General features: G+C 40.1%; 1 protein-coding gene across 1 annotated transcript in view; it reads right to left on the bottom strand.

Moving 5' to 3' along the window:
* The window catches only part of ppargc1b (peroxisome proliferator-activated receptor gamma, coactivator 1 beta), a 105966-nt gene that overhangs the window by 18395 nt on the left and 63156 nt on the right, over positions 1-24415 (bottom strand). Inside the window, exons 2-4 of the mRNA XM_053324340.1 lie at positions 21245-21433; positions 15558-15758; positions 877-1002 (exon numbers count right to left, since the gene is read on the bottom strand). Coding sequence (XP_053180315.1) covers positions 877-1002; positions 15558-15758; positions 21245-21433 — 516 coding nt within the window. The remainder of the gene's footprint in view (positions 1-876; positions 1003-15557; positions 15759-21244; positions 21434-24415) is intronic.

The raw sequence follows: 24415 nt of genomic DNA, 5'->3' as shown, positions 1-24415 counted from the left end.
TTAAGGCAGGGATTGCAGGTTTTGCCACATCTCTGTAACAGCATGTCTAACAAACCACCTATATGATTGGAAGAAATATCTAAATGGTTTAAAGAAACTGATGTTGCCTGTTGGTGTGAGTGTTAGTCATCAGTTCCAGCTCATACTGAGAGACCATCTGTATGACCGCAAGAGGTGACTTGTCAGAAAAATGTAAAGCTATGTTTTGCAGATCGCTTCAAGCATCTGGACAAATGTCTGTTGTTTTTTCTCTGTTGACAGTTCTGGATGTAAGGATAACGCAGAATGATTGTAATATCAATATCTGTTCTATCTATTAACCTGACGCAAACTTGCAGAACGACTGCCGACACCTGTTTAAAAAGGGACTGCCTTTGCAGCTGCAGGGATGCTGACTGCAGGCTGTGAATGCAAAAAGTGAATTACTTTAGTGTTAACTCTCCACCTCTGAGAGCAAGTGATGGGAAAAATCCAATTTTGTTATCTCACCAGCCTTCAGAAGACACAGGCAGAATGAGGCAGTAACTAGTGAATCGAGATGTGCGAATGTCTGGGGTTACGACAGAACAAACTGCTTCGGTTCTGCTTCACAGGTTGAAGAAGAAAAGGCTGGAAACTCTGACACAGGATAAATGTAAGTAATCAGAGAATCCTGGTAGCCAAATACAGTAGTTACTGTGCTGGACCCTCCCTGATCCAATACCAGCTAGGGACCCTTGTTGTATGTTACGCTGTCCTCTCTTCCCTTAATTTCAACGTGCTTGTCTCCTATCAGCTATCCATTAAAGTCTATCTTTCATAAAACTGAGACTTAAGCTAATTCTGCCTGTGCACACATTGAATCGACAAGGTATTTCCATGATATCATCCCCTCACCTTAACCAGAGGTCTGACTGGCCGTAGGTGCAAGCTTCTGTTGCTGTAGCGATGCCCGTTGACACCATCTTTGTGTGCATCGATGCCCGCGGGCACGTTGGGAGGACTCAGCAGCAGTTTCTTCAGCTGGTGAAAGAGAAGAAGGTAAAATACATCAGGCTTAGTAGACTGAACATGGTAGATATTTTAGAGGTAAACTAAATGTGTGTATGTTCTTGGATTGACATGAGATAGTTAAAGGTGTAGTATGCACATTTCTAAGTCTATATTTACATTATTGGGGCTCAACTGGTACCTCTTTACATAATGTGCTCCTGGCAGATGCCCAACAGTTCTAGACACTACTATGTACTCCAAAAGGAAACTTCTCAAATACAGTCATACATGTTCACATCTGAGTGGCAAATGTGAACAACCCTTAAAATAACCTCAGCAATGAAGGCTACCAATGGACGACCATTTTTAGGCATGTGAGAACAATAAGACACCAGTTTAAGGAGGAAGTAGAGGTCACTTTGCGAAAGCCCTGGATTTTGATTTTCAGGGGTCAGTTTTACTTAAGTACACCTCGAGTTTTGGAACTTTTACCAGTTTTAGGCATAGACATTCAACATCATAACACTATAAATACAACAGAAAATCACAAAAAGCCTAATATGACCCATTTAGAAGACACCCACTCTTCTTCTAGCATAGTAGTAAAAATGTCTGTATGCAAGATGATTGGAGGGAGTAGGGAACAAAAGAAATAGTGCAATGTTTTACTAATTTTATTCAAAATACCAAATGAGATAAACTGGAAAAATTAAGACTGGTCACTTGTCAAATGAACGCGTCCACCATTTGGCTCTTTCAGCCTTTCATTCCAATTTCTAATCTATATTCTGTCAGCTCTTAACATCCTGCAGATGGATGTTTGTACAAGGGAATAATGTGCAGAAGAGGCCATGAGGTTATGATACTGTACATTTATCACGTCACTAAAGCTGACAGCTACATGGCACATTCACGTTTTCTATTAAAGGGTTGGATTCAGCCATTTATTCTTCTATAATAACAGAGAATATGACTTTTTGCTCTTCCCTTTCTCTTATATCCGTCAGTCTTTGTCTTTCTGTCAGATTCTCTGTTTTTCATCCATCCTGATGTCTTTTGTTTGCTTCTTCCTGTCCCCATCTTACTTTCTCGATCACCTATCTTCAATTCCTTCCCCCCAGCTTTTCTATAATCCTTGTCTTGTCTTTCAGCGCCTCTTCTCATTTCATCCGTAAATCTTCGCCACCATCCTGTCTCATCCGTCTTCCTCCATTCTTCTTATCTCCATCCACCTTTTATACCCATCTTCATCAGAGCCTGTGTATTTTAAAATAAACTTTGTCCTCTTCATTCTCTCTCTCCATTCCTCTCATGTTTTTTTACCCCCATATCCCTTCACTCCATCCTTCCTTCTCCCCATCCTTTCCTTCCTTAAGATCAAACAGGAAGCTGCGGTAAAGATACAGGAACAGAAGAAACGGAAGGCGAATACAACCCGAATCCTTCCCTGGGTATTACCTTTCAAATGGATATTAACACAACCACTCCTCATTTCCCAGTATCCTTTCATTGCTTTTTCTCATCTGTCTATTCATCCATTCATTCCAGTGCCTAGCTTCATGACAGGGCTATCAGCTGATATAAATCAGCTTAGGGAGAAAATCCCCCGCTAAGCTGTGCAGCGTTTGCTCCAGGAGAAAACGATGTAGAAAATACAGATGTGATAGGAGTAGGGATTGGAGCAGAAGGATGTACTATAACAGGGCTTCCCTAATGATTTACATTACATTTCCAAACATATCTGTTCTTGCCAAGGATGAATAAAGTAATTGAACTGAATGATGTGGCCACCTCAATTGAAACGGGAGACTAAATACAATTTATTCATTTTGATTGTTTTTGATAAATGATGCATTTCATTGTGTTCCAATAAGAGGTAGAGGTGTAATAGGTTGCAGAGGCAAAAGCCCATCCATTTTCGTGGTGACTGGAAGTTGGAGGATTGCCAAGGTTTAGAGGGACATCTCTTTGCACTACCATCAAAGAGGAGTGAGTGTGTTAGAAATGTGTGTTTTTGATAATACATACAGGATATATGATTGTACATAAAAATGCAAGGACAAACAAAACACAAAGATGGACCACCATGTCTTAAATTTTAGAAAGAATCATTCAATCACCAAGCTTGAGAGTCTGCTGTATGTGTCTCTAAAAGTGAGTAGAAACATGAAAAAAGACATTCAACAACTAAAAACAACACACACCTTGAGGCTGAAAGCCCAGTGAAACAAACACTCTCTGCACCCTTAGCACCTCCAACACCATCCAGACCTCCTGTGGCTGGCACTAGAACTGAGTGGAGCGTAACAGGAAGGTTCATGAGGGCAGATGGACATTATTTGAGCCCTCTAGCAGCCAAGACCTGCTCACCATGCCAGAGGAAGAAAGCCAGCATTCTTTCCTAAGATCAGGTGTGCACTGGAGCCAAAGGACCAAGGAAAGGATTGAACACAGTAGGTGTACCACCCATGGACAATGTCAGACCTGAAAGAGGCTTCTGAGGTGCCAGTTTCAACATATGCTGAAGGAACGGAGTATGGTCGAGAATATAAAGCATAAGTGGGCAATGGTGGCTGGAAATTTCACACAGGATGACCTCAAGTATAACATGGATGACCATCTGTACCGGGCAAATCTCTCTAAAACATCAGAACCACAGAGTTCAAAGAGAACGAGAAGAAAGACACTAAAAAAACTCAAATGTGACTCATGTGGACAAGGCCATGGACGTGGACAACAGGGTAAAGGTGGAGGTAACAGGAAGACTGGTGATGACGGTTTTATCTGCATAAAAGACTGCCACCAAAAGCATTCTGAAGGAGATTGACGAAGATCATAGGGAGGATCAAATGTATCAGACTGAAGCAGATTTACAGCAAGGTTGGAGACGGGTCAGAACCCAGATGACCAACGAAACGGTAAGAACACAGATACCCACACAAGCACCGATACCAATCAGTGCAGGAAGCCTTAAAAACATGAGAACAAAGAGAAGAAGCTAATGATAATGACTACACAGACATGCCAAGCTATAAATTGCTTCATCATGACACCTACAAGGTCATGCCTACTGTTTCACTACTGGTTTGAGGCCAGAAAGTTGAATTTTAGACTCAGAAGCAACAAAATCAGTGATAAAAGGATTTAAACCCTCTTCCAAAATTGAGCAGAACAACACTAGCAACCATTGAAGCTTGTGGGGATAGTCTACTGTCAAAGAATGGTTCACTATCCCTTTATTAGTACATGACAAGGATGGAAAGAGATTTAAACAGTCATTCTGTTGTCCAGTAAACCTAATGGGAAGAGACCTGATGTGTTGTTTGGGCATTGTGTTGATCTGCACAGATGGGGGAGTGACAGCAAAGTGACAGATTTAGGTCACACTATGCTATTTGTGAAATGTGATACAAGAACTCTATTTTATCTGTATGAAGGAAATGATTAAAATGCACTGAGCACATAATTAGTGAGGCATGCGCACACACACACACACACACATACATCATACAGAAACAGGAAATGCAATACGTGAAGAAGACAGACTTGCATTGTACAGCACACAACTATGAGACAGTTGTATTGGAAGAAAGATGTGTGTGAGCAGCCGTGGTAGAAATACCAGAAGACCACAGACAGAAGTTCTTCAAAGTGTATGACTCAGCATCACTCTTCTCTCTAGCAAAAAGTAGAACACTATAGTGGAAAGCTTTTATGGTCTATGGGTGAGACGTTCAACTGAAACATCACAGTGGCAAAAACACAGACAGGCCTTTTCATCTGTTACAATGAATGCCTTAAAACGTACAGAACAGCCTGCCGCCTGACTTTCATATGCTTAAAAGCTGCACGCCTGCAAACAGAATGGATACATGTGAAAAACAACAGTAATGCTACAAAGCTGAGTCTCCGTAGTTAACAGACATACCAACAACCTTCTGAGCAAAAAGTGTATATGATGTAGGTTTGATCAAACATCTTCAACCAATTGATTACAGACCATGCAAAGATTAATATCTGTTGAAACCAGAGGCTACACCCCCAGTTTTTGACTCACTCTTGAAAGAGGGAATTATGTTCCATGTGAAACCTCACCAGTCAAAACACCAATATATCCTGTTAAAAAGATCAGATGATGAGGAGATGTGTAGAAGATATGCAGGTACTGAACGTAGCAGTATCTCCTCTTGCACCAAATGTCCCCAAACCACACAGTGTCTTATCACATGTTCCATCAGGTAGCAAGTGGTTTTTAGTCATTTACTGTATTTAACTTCTGCTTTTTTTTAGCATTCTTATAAAAAATATTCTCAGTACTGGTTTGGCTTCTCCATTTAAGAGAAGTTGTATACTTGGACTGATCTAGTCCAAGCACATTGTGAAAGTCTGGCAATATTCTCTACAACACTAAAAGAAAAGCTGGAAGTGTTAAAACTGCCATGGGAAGCACTCTTTTATAATATGTTGATGATTTAATAGTCTGTTTACTGACTAAGAAGTCCTGTGAAAAAGACACTGTTGCAAATTACAATGAGTAACTGGGTAAGCATGTAACAGCTATCCAAAACAAGTCCGCTAACAAAGAAGCAGGTTATGTCTTTTCTAGGAAATGACATCACACTTTAGACAGCGAGGTGCCAATTACCAGAACGATTCATAATAAAAAGGACTGACTGCATACCAAAAAGTGAGAAGAAGCCTTCATTAACCCTAAACCTGCTCTACAAAACACACTAACATCAGGGCTTCCAGACGCAACAAAACCATTCACACAGACTGTTGTTGAAGATAATTTGTATTGTTACAGGAACATAGAAACAGACTGACTCCACTTGCTTACTTCTCATCAAAATTAAGACACAGTAGTGAAAGCATTGCCTATTTGTTTAAGGTCAGCAGCTGCAAAAAAAAGCTGTTAGGGCAACAAGAGATCTGTATAGTTATCAGAATCTAACATTGCTTGTTCCTCACTCAGTGTCAATAATCCTGTTGGAACAGAAAACAGCACATCTCTCTGCAGCCAGATGGTTAAAGCAACATCATTCTATGTAGCTTCAAATGCCAAATTTAACAAACTTTGTACTATGCTTAACCCTACTACTCTTCTCCCAACAGCATTAGAGAAAGAACCGCATGATTGCATGGCAGCCATAAATTAAGTATGCGGCCTGAGAGCTAACCTCAGAGACGCACTGCTGATTAATGTAGAGCTGGAGTTGTCTGTTGATGGCTCAGCATCCACGGATCAGACAACAGGGGTAAATTAAGTTGGTTAAACAGTATATATAAAGCCAGCATGAGATAATGAAAATAAAACAACAGCTTTTTCATTTCTCTGCATAAACAGCAGATCAAAAAGCACTCACAGAAGCATGCAAATAGGCTAAATGAAAAACAACAACTATCTATACTGATAGCAGATATGGTTTTGGTGTAGTGCATGGTTTCAGACGTCTTTTGACAGCTACAGGGAAATGAATATGTCACCACAGTAGCTAGTAGCTTTTCTCCTGAATGCTGTGATACCAGAACAAGTAGCAGTGTGTAAATGCAAGGTGCATATTAAACATTTTGGTCAAGTCTGTACAGGAAATGCTAGGGCGGACACAGTAGCCAAACACACAGCAACACCAAGCACAATCTCTTTGCATATTTACACAACAGAAATGACACCTGAAACTTCAACTGTAGACTTCACATAACTGCAGGTCAGAGCAACAGAGGAAACTGATAGGGGAGCAAAGTCAAGATGGTATTTGGATAGGGTCAAATAGTAACTCATGCATACCTACATATCATTTCCTTTCTATGTTAAATTGACACATGGTGAGGAGAGCTGGAACAAGCCTGAATGGGTGGGGTCCCTCTCACAACATCCTCAGTGATCAGAGTGGCAGAAAGAGGTACGTGGGTACATCCTAAACACTCCAAAAGAGCCTCAGTGCCACCTGAAGGCCCCCACCAGCAACACAATACAACATGACCAATAAGGAGACATAACTGTGTTGTTTAGTTTGTTTGTTAGGGTCAATTTCTCCACATAAATACCTACTCAGCCCTATTTAAATAACTCCAAAATATCAATTCCAGGTGATTTTATTTCCACCGATAAGTGTGAGGCCTCCTTTCACATCTAAATAATGATAATTATGGTAAATATTCCTATAATCACCCATGCTACTCCTATACTATCGATCATGGTATTTTTTATGGGAGAAGCTTGAGAGTTTTGTTGGTCTATCTTGGTCAGCACTGGACTGGTATTTTTCCCCTTAATTGACATGATTTTATTGTTTGTAATGGGAATTGTAGCACCCCATCCATACGGTGTCCCCCAGGGCTCAATTTTAGGCCCATTGTTGTTTAGTTTGTACTTGTTGCCTGTGGACAAACTTATAAAGACTTACAATGCATGTTAACATAATTATGCTGATGATATGCAACTATATATTTAAAATATATAATTTCTATATTTAATATCTAAGTTAAAAGGGGGTGGATGGAAGTCTGGAAAATGGAAATATATACTCCTATACAGTTTAATAATTCAGGTGTTTATACTTTCTTCTCTTTTTCTACCCTTTTGTGAGAACGTGCAGAAATGTTATCAAAACAGTACTGTGTGATTTGACTGTCAACTTCTGATTCCCAGCAGATGGATGTGGAAGCAAAACTCTTCCAGGAAGACAGTTGTACAATTTAGCTGCCAAGGTTGTATATTTGAAGGGTCACAGAGTGTTCGGTAACTTTCTGTGGCAGGCTTGCTGTAACTAGAAATGTGAATGATGTTGCTCTTTAACTTTGTCTAACTTAGCCTAACTTCAATAAACTCTGAAAAACACTTTGCTTTCTGTGAATGCATCATGGTTCAACAGTTACTATGGTTACTTTTTAGCTTATTTTAACTTTGAACTGTTGACAGTGAACATGAACTGTTTTAACAGCCAATTGGTGGTATAATTTTAACTTGTTAGCCAACTTATGTCTTTTGTAGTTGTAGTAGCATTGCATTTTTGAAAGGTTAATCAAATCAAAAGAGGAGAATACTCACTTGGACCTCCATGATGCTGTCCCAACATCTACAAATATACACCTGACCTGCTGACCCACCTCTAGCTCAACGTTATGTGGAGAACTACATATATAGCATCTCAGAGGGCCTCTTAATACAGATTTATAGGCTTTTTAGGTTGGCATGCATCTTTATGAGTAAGTAATGTGAAACATGATAGAGTCATAAATCAAACTGAAGCATTTTAAGGGAAAATGTGCTCCAGTGAAAAAAATGTAAATACTAAATAATAATAACATTAATAATAATTCAAACATTTGCAGGTTTGTTGTTTATAATAATGGCAGTTTGCCATAAAGTTCCTGATCATTGTCTGGAGGTCATATTTAACCCACATTTGATTTACAACACTATCACTGTATTTTACTGTACTGTAATGCTTTAATGAGTACAACATTACCACCCGACAGAGCTGGCTGTAACCACAGAATACTATCTGGGTCAAATGACTGAACGGGACGATCGCCCGCATCGCTAATGGGGCTACCGCGGCCCCTTTGTGGGCGAGCCAACTTGGCTCAGAGTGTGTGATGATGCTCCTCTTAGAGTCCCATTGAGGAAAGTAAAGAGGAGACTGAAGGTTTGTGTCTGTGTGAAACATTGAAAACCCTCCGGTAGCATCTGGGCCCCTCAAACACTCTACTCTACTCTACTCTGCTCTACTCTGGATGACTTCCAGAGCTCCACTGGCAGCATCAATGGAGGCCTTGTTCTGTGCTGGGACACACACTCACATAGAAAAAGCAGGGATGTATTGGGCCATTACACATGCACAGAATGGCATACACAGGAAGAAGAACCATCACACACAAGTAGAGAAACACAAACACATGAGCAGATACACATACTGACACAAAATGACATGGAGGTTGACACAAACACAAATATCTGGAGAAAAAAAACACACTAATGAGAGAGCAAATACAAAAGAGATGAGCAAACTCTAAAGAGGAAGCACATGTGAACTAACATACGAGCAGGAGAGAAACACAGAGAAGAACAGACAGTAGAGACAACAGAAAAAGTTGTATCTCCAGTTTTGGTCATTTGCATGTTGTCAAACATTTTGTCAATAAGTTTACAGTTTAAAGGCTTCTACAGAGTGTTTTTTACCACTATGTAGGCTCAGACAAATATTTAAGAAGTTCTAAATTATGCAAAAAAATGTGACATTTTGGGAGATTTTATTTTAACAAGCATAATTACAATGGTATCAATCAGAATGATAATTTAGTAAGTATAATGTATCGCCGACCAGCCAAAATATTTAAACCACTGACAGGGCATATATAACAGGGCATCTCCAAGGTCTTGCTGGGTCTTCCTGGTATTTAGTGGTCAGTACGTTTTAAAAGTAGTCCAAGGAAGGATAACTGAAACCAATGAGCCTGTAAGAGGGTTATGGGCACCTATGCCTCATGGCTCGCCCACCTGGTCCGATCCCTCAGAAGAGCTACTGAAGCTGCTGAAAAACTTAACCCTGGCTATGATAGACAGGTGTTACAAACAGATGGCATCATAGTTTTCTGCTTATGTAGCTACGTAGCCAGAGACCAGTCAGAGTGCTGACCACTGTCCACCTCCACCTACCAAAAACACCTACAATGGGCATGTGAGTGTCAGAACTGATATATCACATTTTCTTTTAGATCTTGTTAACGGCCGAGTACATTTGCATCATTTATCTGAAGAAGAGATGGCACCAGGATGCATTATGGGAAGAAGACTGAGGCAGTGTGATGCCCTGAGCAATGAAACCTCCTGACATTCATGTGGATGTTACTTAGGTACATACCACTTACACAAACTTTGTTGCAGACCAAGTACATTCTCACAGCTGGATAATGCACACCAACCGCCACGCTGCCAAAATTGATCAGGAATGATTTGAAGAACCGAGTTCAAGGTGTTGCCTCGGCCTACGAATTCCCCAGATCTCAATCAAATTGAGTATCTGTGAGATGTCCGCTGCATGAAGATGCAACCTTGCAACTTCCAGGACTTAAAGGATCTGTGGCTAACATGTTGGTGCCAGATAACACAAGACAACTCGAGAGGTCTTTTGGAGTCCATGCATCAGCGGGTCACAGCTGTTTTGGTGGTGTGAGAAGGGCATACACAATATCACACATATAGTTTTACTGTTATAGTTGATCCGTGTATACTTTTCTCTATCAACAGTGTCACTAGATGATAATTACTGATATATATTTTGTGTGCAAACATTGAATTATTTTCTTCATGTTTTAATATTCATAAATTAGTAATATTTATTTTATTTATTTTTTCTTTCTTTTTCTCCTAAGACTTCTATTAAATCAAATAAATACAAATAAATGTAAATGATTTTGATTGATTTGAATTATGACATGTTAATATACTTAATTAATTAATTTGACAAGTAATGAATACATTTAGGACACCTTCAATGTTAATCCAATCAAACTAATTAAACTGATGCGTGTGATCAATAGACACACACACACAAACACACACACACGGGACACCGTTGCCTAAGGGAGGTCATCTGCAGTTTCATTTCACACCAGTAGAGGGCACCACCACACTCAAGGCTGAACAAATGAGTGACAGCAGTCATGTGACAGTAAACCACTCAAGTGATGGAAAAGGAGGATGAAACACACACTCACACACACACAGACACACACACACACACATCTGGCAGCTGCAGTACAGTTAACAGCATAATGTCATTACACCAAAGCTTTTCTGTGTGAGTGGACGTGAATGTCAGGTTGCTATTTTTAATATTGATAGTGTACGCAATTGGAAACAGAGCAAGGACGCAAGAGTGTACGATTCATATACGGTGAAGTGAAATCTCCTGCTTTATTTCAGGAGTCCTGGAGTTTGTCCTGGAATTACAGGAACAGTTTCATTGCACAAATGAATCATTTAATGAATCAGGGAATGTGAAACACCCTTTACTAATGAGTCCGTTTATAGGAATAGAGACGGAGAGAAGAAGAAGAAAACAGATAGGAAGACATTAATAAGCAAGGCAGAAGAAGAAAAACATAGGGGTCATGGTAGAGCTCAGATTTAAATAGAGGTAGTTAAAGTAGTGTAAACAGCAATTACTGTGCATGGTGTAATACTACAGTGACTGGTTTCTACAGGTGAATAGTATTCATAGTGGTAGTACAGTAATTAAGAGGAGATACAGCAATCCCTCCGTTTAAATTCAGCAATTTGGAAACAGAAAAAAAGCACCATACGCAGAATTGTTACTGGATTTATGACAAATTGCAGAACATTTTAATTACATCCCTGCCGTCAAATGCTTGCATGACTATTTTAAGTCGACTGTAAGCGAAACAAACATGTTTTCCTGTTCTCTGAAAAAACACCTCCATACTTATTCTACGTTCCTGACATGTAAATGATAATATGCATCTCATAACTTTAGACATAGTAGACTTCACATCCGCCCTCCCTCCCTCCCCCCCCCAGAGTGACAGCAGGCTTGATTTGTCTTAGTAGTTATAAGCTTCCTGCCTGGAGGTGTTACATAGATGACACCCGAAGGGAAAAGATTTCAGAAGTTGGAGATAGAAGAAGAAGAAGAAGAAGTAGAAAATGTAGCAGCAGCAGCAGCAGCAGCAGCAGCAACAGTAGCGCTAGTATACAATTTTATGACAGAAGAAAGAAGCTGTGTGCATGTGAGGAAGGTTTTTTTGGAAAAGTGTGTAATCTTGCCAGCTGTCAGAGGAATGAAGCAACAACCAGTTGACTGAGAGCCATGTGTCTGGAGATTGAACGTACTTTTTTTCAGCTCTACCGTGTTACAGTATTTGTGGAAAAACAAGCCGGGTTGACATGTTCACCGCTTCTGCAAGATAACTCATGAGGGGCTTCTACAAGGGGCTGCTACTGTAGCAATAAAACGCAGGATGAATTAATGCTATTTACATATTCCAGTAACAAGCAGTGGACTAGCAGTTAATCATTGAGCTTAATCATTAAACTGAGACTTTCTGCACTTTAGGAATGGAAAATTCCTAGACTGAGAAACCAAGCTGACAGTCAAAATAAGCATGATGGAAGGGGTTTCTGACTTGTATCACACTCCATCATGCTCTTCTCAGTACAGTATATACCATAAGTGGGTGTTTTCACTTTTTTGCCTGTAGCTCACTGAACCAGCTATGTCTCATTTGACCTTCTTACATAGATGGACGTGGAAAGTGAGGAAACTGGCAGGTGTAACTGATTAACCAGCCTGCAATCAGTCTTATTTTGACACAAGTTGACTGATAACTAAGAAGTCCTCAAGGTTTAACAAGGGCAGGGCGGTCATGTGTGGGTTCGGCGATGTTTTCCAACACAACAGCGAAGACGATGGCATGTGGTGGCTTGACCTCTCGGTATCTCTGGCTTGTTGTTTTGGACTAAACAATGCCTCCATGACATTCAACATATTGCAGCAACAAAACCAGTTCTGTCACTGCTTCATGTTTGCTGTTACTATGCCAGCATAATGTAACCCGTGGTTATCGCTGTGAGGCTTGGCATTTCTTTGGCTTCCTAAACCGCCAAACTACCCTGAACCATCTATGGTCAATGAAGTCATTATCATTTCCACCAATTTGGAAGGAATGTCCCTTCCTCTGGTCATTTTTCTCTCTAATGTCAGTCAGATTGTGTAGTCAGTGGTGCAGTCTCAAATAAATCAGAGGGTCAAATATGACAGACGATCCCGACTCCTTAAACCTGCATTTACTGATTTTTTTTTTTGCCATTTACGAACAGCGGAAATTCATTAATCTCCTTTCAGCACTGTTTTATTCGCTTAAACGCTCAGTAGAGCTGAGTGGACCTGCATAGTCAGGTGACATTTCACATAGGAGTTAGATCAATATAAACATATTGATTAGTGCAACTTTAAAGTATGCAAGAGTCCCAACATTGATAAAAGATCCTTAATTAAAATATTTAAATGTACATCTGATTTAATGAGTTTCTGCTGTGACCATAAACCAGTAGAATAGATATCTGCTGCTTATATAAAATACCTTATTCAATAGTTTAATTTCATGCTCCATCACTGATATCTTAATATTCTTTAGATTCTGCACAAGTTGCATTAAAAAAGTCAGGATATCCTGCTTGAATTGTTTTGGGATTTGAAACTTATTTTAAATTCAAGTGGAATTTCCTTAAAAAAAGAGGCATTTATTTTTGTTGTTCCTCTTTTACCCTTTGTTCACATCGTATTAATCTTCATTTGTCTATTATTTCTACCAACTTAATGAGGTTATTAACTCCCTCAAGTCTTTTTTGGGGTGTTCTTCTTATTTCTCACAGTTGGCTTCCTTTAAACTTTAAGGGTTGCTTAACATCCCAACCTTCCTTTTCTAAGCAAACCTTTCCTGACAGATGTGTTTTATGCTACGACTCGGTGTGTAATTGTAAATGGGAAGCCAGTGCAGCTCAGTGAATATTTACGCTGTAGGTATTCAACCATCCGGCATGATACATGGACCCAAAACAATAGCATCTTTGTAGGCTGCCACTAAATCACAGTGCACAAGAAAACCCTGTAAGCAGCCTGTTTGCTGTGAAATTTAAGTCAAATTAAGGAAGCGGGCCAGATTCATCTTGACAAGTGCAATAAGGCTGCATTACAGCTGTAATCATAAGTCGTTTATTGCAGTGAAATAGCTTCCTTATTCAATTAAGCTCCAGAGCCGGGTACAGGCTTGCATTCTTCTGACAGCGGAGTGAAACTGAGGGGGAAAGTAGGGCACAATAGGGCCCGTTGCTCAGGTGCGGGCCGGGGGTTGATAGCAGGGGGAACAGAGTGAGTACAGAAAAACAAGTTCCTAGAAGTCTGATTCAGGGAAGGATAGAGGGGCCCACGGAGAGAGAGAGAGGCATCCAGCGGCACTGTGTGAATAGAGAGGGGCGGGGGTTGAAAACAAGCAAACACACATAAACTTTAGCACGTGCTGCAAGACCGCACACGCGTTTGGGTTTCTTTATTTTTGAAGCGTCGACTACATTTTGGCTGTTGGCTCAGTTTTTAAAGTCAACTTTTTCCACTGGACTTTATTCTAATGTAAACTTACAGTACGTTTAATAAAATAGAGGCTCTGTAATGTGTCCAAAAGTGTGTGTGGATACCCTGGTGTGCTTTTAGTGTGGAGATGTTGAACTAGGCTCTAGTTTCATTACAGGAGAATCTTTAATGCCACACATCATATAATCTTATATATATGTGTGTTTCATCTTTTAGTGGAAGGCTCTTTCCTGTTTCAACCTGACAATGCAGCTGTCAGCTCCACAAAGATAGGACATGGGGGTTTACCAGTTTCAAATAACTTGACCCAGCCAACACAGAGCTCTGACCTCAACCCCGTCTGACACCTTTAGCTTGAACTGTAACACCAACTTATCGACCGACATCAGTGGCCAATTTCACTAATGCTCTTGTGGCTAAATGGGAGCGAATCCCTGCAGCCAGGTTCTAAAAGGTTATAGAAAGCCTGAAAACCAGAAGAGTGGAGGAAGGCCATGTGCCAAATGTGGATGTAATGTTTGGGTGCACGCTATTAGTCATGTGGTGTAACATCTTCCTTAAAGTTCTGCTAAAGAGATTTTTATTATATTATGCATTTTCCAGATGTCATAAATATATTTGTATTGGCATTTTAAATGTAATTTCTGTGTCATGTGTTCAATTTTAAATGTTTAAGGATAAAAAAAATGTGGGTAAAAACATGCTGCTACTTCTACATTTCAAACTAATCTGGTGCTGATGAATCAAATTCAGTTCCTCCACACTCCTCTTGAATAAGGATGAGCAATATGTCCTCACTCTAGAGGATTCAAAGCTCTTTTTTTCTGTTTTTTTAAGGACAAGTGGTCCTTAGAAATACAACGAGACAGACAGACAGAAAGACACACACACACACACACACACACACACACACACACACACACACACACAGAGGACAGGGCAGGATGAAAGGTTACTGTGTGCCTCACCCCCCCTCCCCCCCTCATGTTTTCCTGGAGTTAAAGGCAGACTTTGAGCCTCACAGGCCAACAAGGGGAACATCAAGGTTAGCAAACGCGACACAGATTAAGATACTGGGGAGAAAGAGAGAGGGAGAGCATGGGAAAGAAGAGACACAACGTGGGGAGGGGTGGGGGGTTGAGGGGACTGCTGGGAGAGAGGGAGGTGGATGGTGTTTGAAGCATGTATTAAAAGGCTCCACTTCAACAGGTGGTGGTTTTTGAGTTCCAATGGACATTTGATTCACAGACCACTTATGAAAAGAGTAACACGAGGGTATCTGAGGTGTGAATATCAAGAAGTTAAAAGGGGGGTAAAAGTCCAGACGTGTGTTGCAATAGTGAGGGGAGGGGACCACCGTGGAGATGGAAATAAGTGATCTGATCACAGGTTTCTCTCCATTTTATGTTGCTTCAGTAAGAAAACAGCGAGGATAAAAGAAAGAAAAAAGCTGTAAAAATGTGTTCTTACTAGAGATGGGTCCTCTGTTTCGGCCCCCAGTGACTGGCTGAAGTCCTCCGCACTGAGAGGAAGATTGTCCTCGTCTTCCTCTTCCTGGTCGGGCTCCTCCCCCAGGGTGGGGAAGACGGAGAGCCCGCCCACCTCGGCATCCACCATGCCGTCCAGGCTGTCGGTGAGTGCGGCGAGCAGAGCCGCATGCTCCTCTTCTATCTGGAGGTGGACATAGGAACACAGGAGAAATGACATCTCAAATAGTATTACATGATGACTTGAGTCCATTTATCCTTTTAATATTATTTATCATTCAGCTTCAAATAAAGTGCTTGTCAAGATCATCAAACATCATCGGAAAGTTTTGTAACTCTCCACAGCAACAGGTGTGAGTGAAAGCAAAATGTACTTCTCTCTCAAATTCCCTTTTTTTATTTCCTAACCCTCCTGTTGTCCTCAAGTCCAGGAAGGCCTGAGGAAGGAAGGAAGGAAGTGAGGAAAGAAGGAAGGAAGGAATGAGGAAGTAAAGGAGGAAAAGAGGAAGGCAGTAAGGAGAGAAGGAAAGGAGGAAAGAAGGAAAGGTGGAAGGAAGGAAGGAGGGAAGGAGGAAAAGAGGAAGGAAGGAAGGAGAGAAGGAAGGAATGAAAAGAAGGATAGTTGCAAGGAAGGAAAGAAGTCTTTAATGATTGCTACATTTCTAAAGTTATGTTGTCATTAGTTAGCTTTAATTAGAAACCAACTTCTCATCATTGTGGAGCGTACAGGCGTACAGGAGTGTAGCGCTACAGAAATACCTCTGTCTCTGTGAAGCTATGACATTAATTGCAGGAGCTTTTCCACAGTAAAAATAAGCTGGCAATTACCTTTTCATCAAGCCCAAAAATATCTGAAGCTGCACTGTATGCTGGTCTATTTCCTCTCATTTCTTCCTGCAAACATTATTGGAGGAAATACAGTATTTTTATTTCCTGTAATGTCGTCTAATTTCCTCCAAATGAGAAACACACAGCAGCTAATTGGACCCCAAACACCTAAAACCCATAAATCAATAATAGCAGTTTTATTTTAAGGGGATACCTGCATTTTTAGTGCAGTAGACACAAACTACTAACACAATGAGCATTGTCCACCGCTCATATGATTGAAGAGATTCTGTTTAAATGACCAATTATCCAAAAAACACTCACTCTGTGTGATGAATGCTTCTAGTTTTAAAGCGTGAAAATGATCAAATTTGAAGATACTTGAGGGAAATATTCCTAATCTGTAATTTCAGTCCAGAATGTGCTCTTTTTTTCCTCCCATGCATCGCTCCCTGTACAACCACAGAGGGGTTGTTTACTTGTCATGGAGCTGCCATCTTGCTGAGAGCAGAGTCTGGTGGAGAGGTGATAGCATGGCTGGCCTACGGGAAGCCACCAAGCTCCCATTCATCTGTCTCTCTCTTTTATCATCTAGCTCTATCTTGGCTGCCAAAATATTTATTATTTTATTTATTCCCCGTCTCTCAGGCTCGCTTGCTTGCTGCTGCTGATTTTTCAGATGGAAATTCTCTACATGATGTCAAAAAACATAGAGGTTTGTCTAGTTTACCCACCTTACTATAGTGTTACATCACTAAATGCATGGGCTTGAATCTAGCATCTGATACATGGTTTTAAAAACTGAAATATGTCTGTCTCAGTGTTTATATCGTTATCAGAGAACATTTATTACCATTACTAGCACGTTTACATAAGCACTAATGGATATTACCTCATTATATTAATTACATTAGAATGATATTAATCATATTTCCTGGATAATAATTTGATTAATCTGAAAGTGGGAAAGACAGAAAGTCATATAAGTGACATGTAGAAGTGATTTAATTGTTTATTTGACAATATATCTATGTAATGTATTTCATTAAGGTAATCATATACAATTACCTTAACCTGCTGTGTGTATCCACCTCTCTCAATGTCTCTATCTATACTCTCCAAGGTTAAATGAAGTCCTACCATGTAAGCACACATACATATACACACTAATCAATCCCACCCAACATGGGATTAGACTCAGATACCCTCCAGTAAATAAGTGGTGTATTGACGGACAGCAGAGAGAGACAGAGACACGGCATCTGTCTGCTTATCACTCTATTCATTACTGTGTATTTATAACCGAGTGCCGTCTGACCGGCTGCTCTGCTGTAAAAGTCTGATCAATAAGATATCGGCTTAAATATAATATGGTGGGGGAAGAATTTGGGTCGGGGGTAGATGTGTGGCGGCAGAGGGAGCTGAGAAGAAACAAAACTCTCCTTCTTAAAAGGTGATATGGACATTTCTAGGTGTATGTTTTTTTGTTTTGAGGCACTACTACTACTACTAGTTGGATTTCACTATTTCTTGTTCTTTAGTCGAAATCTTAACTTCTAAAATCTGTGCATGTTCGAGCAATGCACAGAAACCCGCCCTTAGCAACAAGCCTAGCAACAAAGGCTGAGGAATGGGCGGCTGTTTGTATCTGGGCATGTGCGATGAACCGAGGTCAGCTCGTTGGCAAGGTCAGGGAAAAAAACATTGCAAATGAAGCGTTGAGAGCAGGTTGAAGGCCCGGCTTCTGATTTACAGTTCAGAGAATTTCTACATACATTAACCTCGAGTTTTGGAACTTAAACCGTGTTTTACATTGATGTCTGACAAGATAACAGTAGATGAATGAAAGAAAAACCCCAGAAAAAGCATATGTCCCCCTTTAGAAACATCTGTGTGGGTAATACATAGGACTTAAAAGAGTAAAAAATATATCTTCAATTAGTTATTAGAGCGAGCAAAAGGCACAGAAATGGAGAAAGTTCAAGAAAGAAACACTCAGAATCTCATCAAAATTAGAAAAGACATGAAAAGTAGAATATGAGAGAGAATGAGAAGTGATTATAATGGGAAACGTATGGGCGAGAAGACAAAGAAAGACAGCAAATGAAAGTCAGATAAAGATAGATAGAAAAAGAAACAGATTTAACTCGACAGCAAGTAAAACAGTCAAAGTATTTGAGAGAGTGAGAGAAAGAACGACAGGGAAAGAGCAGAAGATTAAGACAATAAGAGATTCATGCGTCGTGTCTACTCTTGTCTCTTTCATCTTGAAGTCTTTCTCAGTTGAACGTTGTCAGGAGCAGATTCCAGTAATAAAGTCTCTTGATGTTGCCTCTTTCTTACTAAGATTATGTCGTCAATACAATACCAATATCTATTACTGTTAATGTACAGTAGAGCTTTCAGTCAGACCTTAGATGCTGCTCCTGCTGTCCTGTATCGACAGCAAGAATAAAAAGAGTCACTTAGGCGTCGGCCGGTGAGAATCGAAATAAGAATAAAATCCCAGATAGAGTCAAGAGTACAGACAGAGATGGTATTTAATTCACCTTCACTCCCATCATGCTTTGCCTGTCTTTATTTAACCAATACTCTGTGGCACAGCATCAGAGCAATTTCCACCAGGAGAGTTGAATTACATAGCCGATGATCTGGACCTAAATGCTACTTTATCTCTTTGTTGTTGTCTTTTTATTCTCAAGATGCACTCAATTTAGCTTCTGTAATGGGACCACGAGACTTCGCTATGGCTGGAAACCTTTAAAGACAATCAATGATCCGGGGTTGGCTTTCAGATAGATAACAAAAAAATAATAAGAAGGGTATTCCCTGAATTCATCGAGCAGATTCGGGTTTCATTGGCACTGCTTCCATCATCATGTTACACACAACATAACTGGGAATTACATTCTTGGCAGCTTCCTCTGAGACATGCGGCATGTCCAAGTTTCAGCACAGAGATCAGGTGAAGCGGTTGGTGTTTCGCACGTGTCAACAGCAAAAGGAAACTTTGGCTGTTCTACTAAGTGACCTCGGGGTTTGTGGAGTTATAAGTATGCCACATGCGTAAAGTAACCAAATCAAAATAACATGTTCCTTTACTGGTATTGCAAAACAACATGGGGCCAAAGATTTAGTTCTGCTTTTATTTGGTCATGCATGTGTATAATTAAACAAATATTATGTGGTCTTACTGCACATATTTTCCTTTGTTAGTAAAGTAAAACCATCCAAATCAAGATTATACCTTCCAGTGTGATGGTGGGCATTATGACTGTGGCTGGATACTCTTCTTAATACTTAGAAAATACCCTGATGTAGAGGACCGCTGAGAAAATATGGTGCATTTAAATCGAATCTGAAGAGTTTGGCATTGGGCACATGACAAAATCTTTTTAGTATGATCATTAAAAGGAAAGTCTAAAGTCACTAAAGGACGTTCTTATCACCTAGAGATTAAAAAAAAAACACCCTAATTCCCCAATATACAATCCCTCAGCATCACCATAGCACTGCACCTCATTACTGACTAAACCTTCACAACACCAACTCCCTAATGAATGGTAAAACATATACTTAACAAGTGTCCAGAGCAACAGGTTCAAGCTATTCAGCTATGGCTTCTGTCAGTGCTGAAATATTGATGTTGTGTTTAGGGTTCAGCAGCATGTTCTTCCAAAATCAGATTAGACCCCAGAACTTTCCAGTTATAATGGGGCTTCAGGGAGCCAACTCTGTGGATTAGCCTTAAGCCGGAAACAATCTGATCTTGAATTTGCTGAAAAAGGAGGTTCTTTCCTTGTGTGTGGGTTTATGTGTGCCTGCGTCGATTTTGTGTTGAGGCAAAAACCACACTTGTGAAGCTGTTAAATATTTGCTTGTGATGCTGTATGTTCTAATTGAATGAATAAGCAATGTCCTAAATAGTTGACCTAAAATACCTGGTGATGGTCTTTCCTACCTGCACATGAAAAGAGTCATTATCTGTCAGTATGATTACCAGATCAGAGGGGAAATTTTGCCACATTTTCTGTGGATGTCCAATCAGTCGTGATGGTAAATGTATTCAATTAAAGTATTAAATCATCCTCAGGGTGTGCTATATTGATAGAGAAAGCTGAGTTTTCCTACTTGCAGAGCCATGCCGACATGCCTACATGTGTCATGATGCACTGCAGTTAATTCATTCATAAGTACAGCTGAATATCTGAGGCAGTCAAAACACTGTACTAATATTTGGGGATGCCATTTTCACTGTTGGAAATGTACCTAGTTTGCATTACAAGTGAAAAGAACAAAGACGTTTAGATTTTGATAGCCATCTAGTGCACGCCCCCTGGCTACTCAGAGTTGGAGACTAGAAATATAAGCTGAGATAGCCTGTTGTTCTTCATTACCCCCAACTGTGTCATTTTAAATGTCACTTTCACACATCAAATGATGGCGCTTGTGCCAGAAGAAACAGCAGATTTTACAGCTGTGCCCCAGAGACACAGAACATCTGCAACATCTGCAGGTGTTTTTCACATTATATAAAAGGTAGATAGGTAGGTAGAGATAAGGTAAGTAAGGATAAGGAAAATAAGGAAAATCAGCAAAATGGTCCTTTAATTTGAAAAAATGTTATTATTTTTAATTGATTTTGATTTTATGCTTATAATTACCTCGTCACTATAATAATTTAGCAAGTTGGAAGGAAATGTGCTTGACCACAAAAGAGGTGGCATATATTTCTGATGCATTTGATGGAACCACACATCCATACAGGAGAACTACAAGTCCAAGGTTGGCAGTCTTTCATTAACTGTATCTACTTGTAGTGTATTTCGGTGGAAGCCTCACCTCGAAGAGCTCATCTGTCTCCGTACTGTAGTGGATGGAGGCCGGTGATGCGTCCGCTGGCTGATCGTTGCACCACTGCAACTCGCTGAGACAGTTGACGCTGTCGAAGTCGCTGGTGTCCAGCTGGGAGAGGTCGATGTCCGGGAAGTCAGTGTCCAAGCGGTCCGAACACACCTCCTCCTCCCCATACTGAAGGATGGAAAAAGAGAAGAAGAGAGAGGGAAAGGTCATGTTAGTCAAACATTGAGATTAAAGCACAATTCCCTGAAGGTTTGTTCTTTTTTTGGGATGCGACAAAAGTGCATGAGTCACTTTCTAAAACATGAATGTGAACATTACAGCTGGAAAGATGCTCGGTGTGATATGGGACGAATTTGCTTGTGTCAATCTCGTCTCCCACTTTGCTCTTTCATGTGATCACAAAAGCAAATTATTGCTCTCTGAATTGTAACACAAGCTATGAAACACGGGAAATAATTCGGATCCCTGAAGTCCGTCGCTCAGTGCTGCTCTACCATTGTTAGAATTAGGGGGTTTAGTTCCCATTGGGCCACCCTTTTTAAAATATGTATGCAGCTGAAGTACTGTGAGGCACTTTGGATAAAAGCCTCCATCATCTGGCATATACTGTATATTATTACACTGTTCACTGTCAGAGTCACAAGAAGCTCTCATCAACAGCCCCTCATCTCTCAACAGCTACTCATTACAGATAATGAGACTTCCATGTTAGAGGAGGTTCGACATTGAAACCAATAGAGGCATCTGCCCAGGCACAATGCAGGATTAGACAGAAAATGTGTCACATACACCAGCAGTCATTGTGGAGGCGTCTTCGTGCATTTATCCCTGCGCATCTCCCTGTGGCTCACAACAAAGTGTAACCGTGACCCAAGAGTCTTCAGGTGATTAGTTCCCCTTCGCCGGTTGAGGGGGTGTTTAATCAGGGAAATGAGCTGCTCTGTTTAGTCAGTTTATAATCTGTGAACTGTTTGGTCATGGTAACACATTTCTGCAGTCAGCAAAATCTCCAGATAATTTGTGACCTGCATACAATGTTTTAAAAACTGCAATAATTTGCACACACACACAAAAAGTAAGACATCAAGGAAAAGATGAGAGCTGAGGAGATTAACTTAGACCCACACGACAAAAGCAGAGAAGATAAAGTTGATGCGGTGTAAAATATGTTACTGGAGACTGCATTGTTTCACTATTGTGACTAGTGCTGCAATAATTAGTGAATTCAAAATGAATCTGCAACTATTTTGATAAGCAATTCATTATTTTGACTCTTTTTAAAAACAGGAGCCTGTCAAGAAGCCATGAAATCATCTTAACCCTCCTGAGCACCCTGGTACAGAACAGCACCTATGAGTACCGTTAAAACCTCCTCAGGAACCCCTCAAGAGCTCCTAAAACGAAAAAAGAATGACCCAAACCCCTTCAAAGACTTGTGGAGACCCCCCTCAAGAACCCCTAAAACACTCAAAAAGGCTCTTACAACAATATAACCCCACAATAAGACTTTTAAACCTCATTAAGAACTCCTAAAACTTAAAGAATGACCCAAAACCCCTTCACAGACTTATGGAGACCCCTTTAAGAACCACTACAACACCTCAACCCCACTCAAAAAAGACCCTTAGAACTATATAACCCCATGATGACGCATTTAGACCTCTTCCGAAACCCCCCCAAAGACACACTGGGACCTTTGCAAGAACTCCGCAGACGTTATCAGCTACATGGTCTTCTGCAGTCATAACACATGGCTGACATTCAGACAGAAACACTGAGCCTTGTCATTGTGAGAACGGAGGAGAAGAGCAGGAAGTGTGTGTACGTGACTCAGTGTGAGAGGAAGTGGTTATAGGGTCTCTTGAGGGAGATGAATGAGGGAGGGAAAAAATGCTGGGATGGAGGAAACAAGAGTGTAAGAAGGAGGGAACCTTTGGGGACAGAATGCAGTCAAACTGGATTTTTTTTTTACAAGGAAGTTGAACATTATGTGCACTACTACTGAAAATGTGTATGTTTGATCGTGTGTGTGTGTGTGTGTGTGCGCATGTTTTCGCTCTTCCCACAGAACACCAGGAGATCAATGTCCTATTGTATGTGTGATGAGGAAACATGCTCTGTTACCAGTCTCTCTGTCTGTCTCTGTCTCACTTATACGCCCGCCCACACACACTTTCACACACTTACACACACAACTACACACCACTTTCATTTCCATTCATCTCACTGCACGAGTAGACAGGGTAAACCAGTTACACCAACTCTCTTTCAAACTGAATTCAGTATCAGGTTTCTTCAGTATTCATATTAAAACTAAATGACTAAGTCCAACACTAAGTTACTTTACACTCATGAGTGAATATTTATGTCTCATAACTTTAAATAAGTTGAGCCTAATTTAGTTCTCACGAGAATACCACACACACAGTTTTTAGCAAACATACAGTGTATTTCTGGCTATTTATGGTCACATGTTTTTGGTCTGACAGCGTACATGTTACAGCCTTTTATGGTGAATGAACCAGCTGCTGATATATTTTTAAAATGCAACACATGAACCAAGCAAGCAGAGCAGCTTTGAAACTACCACAAAAACAAAACAACTCCATTTAAGTCAATAAGGGAAAGAAAGTCTTAGCTTGTGTAGCTTAACCAGCTAACGTTACTCTCACTTAAAGTTTAGATTTTTACATTTTCATGATTAATAAATCAACTAACTGCAAGTTTTCATTATCTATCAACATTTTGTAAGTTTAGTTTTAATGTTTAACAGGACAAACTACCTTATTTTCTTCATTTTGTTGCTGTTGTACAGAAGCTAGCAGCTAGCTTAGCAACGAGTCAAATCTACTCCTATGAATACAAACTGGTTTACTTTTTTTTTAACTTACTTTTATTGGTAGGGTCTGTTTCAAATATGTTTTTTTTTCTTATGGTACATTTCTTATCCTATGTGATAAAGTTGTTTGTATTGAAAAACAATAAAAAAGTGAATTACAAAAAAAAAAAAAAAAAACTTAATTACAACAAGCTTTTTTTTTTGAGGGTCGAAAATATAATCAGTGCAAAGAAACATTCATGTTGACATATTGTCTCTGATAACACTGCTCTATCCTCTCACACTCTGTCATGACTCATTATCACAACAGC

The sequence above is a fragment of the Scomber japonicus genome, chromosome 8 (assembly GCF_027409825.1).
Source record: "Scomber japonicus isolate fScoJap1 chromosome 8, fScoJap1.pri, whole genome shotgun sequence".
Lineage (NCBI taxonomy): Eukaryota > Metazoa > Chordata > Actinopteri > Scombriformes > Scombridae > Scomber > Scomber japonicus.
The sequence above is the reverse complement of the archived record's forward strand: the minus strand, read 5'-3'. Positions and strand labels throughout refer to the sequence as shown.